This window comes from Larimichthys crocea, chromosome VI (assembly GCF_000972845.2).
Source record: "Larimichthys crocea isolate SSNF chromosome VI, L_crocea_2.0, whole genome shotgun sequence".
Classification (NCBI taxonomy): domain Eukaryota; kingdom Metazoa; phylum Chordata; class Actinopteri; family Sciaenidae; genus Larimichthys; species Larimichthys crocea.
This window is the reverse complement of record NC_040016.1, coordinates 23,195,121-23,197,681: the sequence shown is the minus strand read 5'-3', so window position 1 is coordinate 23,197,681 and position 2,561 is coordinate 23,195,121. Positions and strand designations below refer to the sequence as shown.

At 58.8% G+C, this 2,561-nt stretch overlaps 1 protein-coding gene across 1 annotated transcript in view; it reads right to left on the bottom strand.

Moving 5' to 3' along the window:
• arid1b (AT-rich interactive domain 1B) overlaps positions 1–2,050 on the bottom strand; it is a 27,402-nt gene extending 25,352 nt beyond the window's left edge. The window contains 1 exon segment of the mRNA XM_027279283.1: positions 905–2,050. Within this exon segment, the coding sequence (XP_027135084.1) occupies positions 905–2,026 (1,122 nt within the window). The 5' untranslated portion in view covers positions 2,027–2,050.
• Positions 2,051–2,561: the final 511 nt, after the last annotated feature.

Sequence of the window (2,561 nt, the reverse complement as noted above, 5' to 3'; positions counted from 1 at the left end):
CACACACACACACACACACACTCTCTCACACACACTCTCACACTCACACACATACTCTCTCTCACACTCACACACACACACACACTCTCTCACACTCACACACACACACACACTCTCTCTCACACACACACTCACACTCTCACACACACTCTCACACACACTCACACTCACACTCTCACACACACTCTCTCTCACACACACACACTAACACTCTCACACACATACACACACACACACTCTCTCTCACACACTCACACTCTCACACACACACACACACACACACACACACACACACACACACACTCTCACACTCTCTCACACACACACTCACACACACTCTCTCTCTCTCACACTCTCACAGACACACACACTCTCTCTCACACACACTCTCACACACACACACACTCTCTCTCACAGACACACACACACTCACACACACACTCTCACACTCTCTCTCTCTCACACACACACACACACACACACACACTCTCACACACTCTCTCTCTCACACACACACACACACACACACACACACACACACACACACTCTCTCTCTCTCACACACACACACACACACACACACACACACACACACACACACACTCTCACACACACACACACACTTCGGGCCTGCACGCTCGTTAGCAGCGGCTAACCTAGCCTAGCCTCGCGGTGTCACCTTGGAAACCGTCTTTACAAACTCCCGCCACGTCTCGAGCTCGTTATTAATCGCCGGTCACGTGCCCGGCCCGTCCCGGTGCCCGTGTGTTCACGGTGCTGTCGGTAAAAACGTTAAATCTGTGTAACGGCGCCTGTCGGTCATCTGTTTGTGTTAGCATGGCGGGCTAACAGCAGGACCAGCTCCCGACCCCCGGGCCGCAGTTTGCTCCCCGCCGTCCCTCACCTGTCTGCCGCCGCCCGGCCCGCCGCCGCCCGGCCCGGTGCTGCCCGGGCTCATGGCCGGGTGGTTCCGCTGCGGTCCCGCCCAGCCTCCGTACTGCGCAGTGTCTTTAGCCGCGCTCGGGTTGCTGTAGTCCGGGTACCCGCTCCCGTACGCCCGCATCATGGTGCTGGGAGCCGTGAGCAGCTGGTTCAGGGTCGGCGTAGATCCGGACGGGTGCAGCTGCTGCTGGTTCTGGTTCTGTCCGGGAAACCGCTGAAAGCCTCCGTTGTTGCCGCCGCCGGCCGCCCCTCCAGCCGGGGAGCTGGCAGCAGCCATCGCCGCCTTGCTGTGGTTCGCAGCGGCCGAGCTGCCGCCGCCGCCCGGGCCCAGCAGGCTGCTCCCCGGCCGTGAGGGGCTCAGCATGCCCGCGTAGCCGCCGGTGCCATAGCCGGGCCGATAGTTCGGGTAGTGGTTATACGGGCTGTTGTTGTTGTTGTACCCGTCGTGGGAGTTCTGGACCTGATCCATGGTGCTGTGTACCGCCGTGCGCGCCGCTCTCAGCCCAGTCCCTGCGCTTTGTTGTCCGCCATGTTGCTGGAAGCTGGGCCCTCCTCTTCCAGAGCCAGAATAATGATTAAACCCGGAGCCGGGCCCGCTCGGAGGAGGGCTGCTGGTGCTGGTGGTGGCTGATCCCAGACTGGCATCCATCCGCTCCTCCTGCTCCTCCTCCTCCTCCTCCTCACTGCTGTTCAGCTGGTGTTGGTGATGGCGCTCCTCCGCTCGGCTCTTCCCCACCTGGAGGACGTCCTCCTCCCGTCCATGGTGCTGTGTGTCCCCGCTGCTCCACCTCCGGTGCTGCCCGGTGTCGGTGTTGTTGTTTGTGGTGTTGTGTGTTTGCTGCTGCTGGCTGGACGGCGGAGGTGTGTGGTGGGATGATGATGATGATGATGATGATGATGATGATGCTGGAGGAGGAGGAGGAGGTCCAACAGAACCAGCAGCTGCTCCTCCGCCGCTGCTTTTCACTCTACGCCCCCCGAACGTCAGTGTCTCCATGTCGGTCACATTAGAGCCGGATCCCGGCCTTGTTTCACCTCCTCCTGCGGTGCCGGTTCTGCTCCCCGGAGCCCGGTTATTCTTCATGCTGATGGTGCCGCAGCACCACCAGGTTCATCAGTTCTCCTTCTTCTTATACCGCCTGACACGAGGGCCGGGTCAACCTGCGCGGCCCGGGTCAGGTGCGCATGGCGCGGTCAGGTCGCCACGCCCGGGTCATGCGCAGGCCCGGGTCAGGTGCGCACGGGCAGGCCCGGTCAGGTGCGCATGGCCGGGTCAGGTGCGCACGGCCCTGTCAGGTGCGAGCAGGACAGAGCTCATGTTCAGACAGTGATGTTAGTTTGTGTCAATAAAGGTGGTGCAGGTGGAGCAACATGACCTGTGCAACACAGTGCAAGAAGCATCCACACATATAAATTACACTGCACCATTAAAATACAGAACACACTCAACATAAACACCTATATAATACATTTACTTTCATGGCATATAGAAAACACACCAGAACACACACACACAGTGTAACAGGCAACACACAGAGAACACACACACACGTGTACATGCAACACAGTAACACACACACACAGGGTACATGCACACAAACGAACAACACACACCTCCA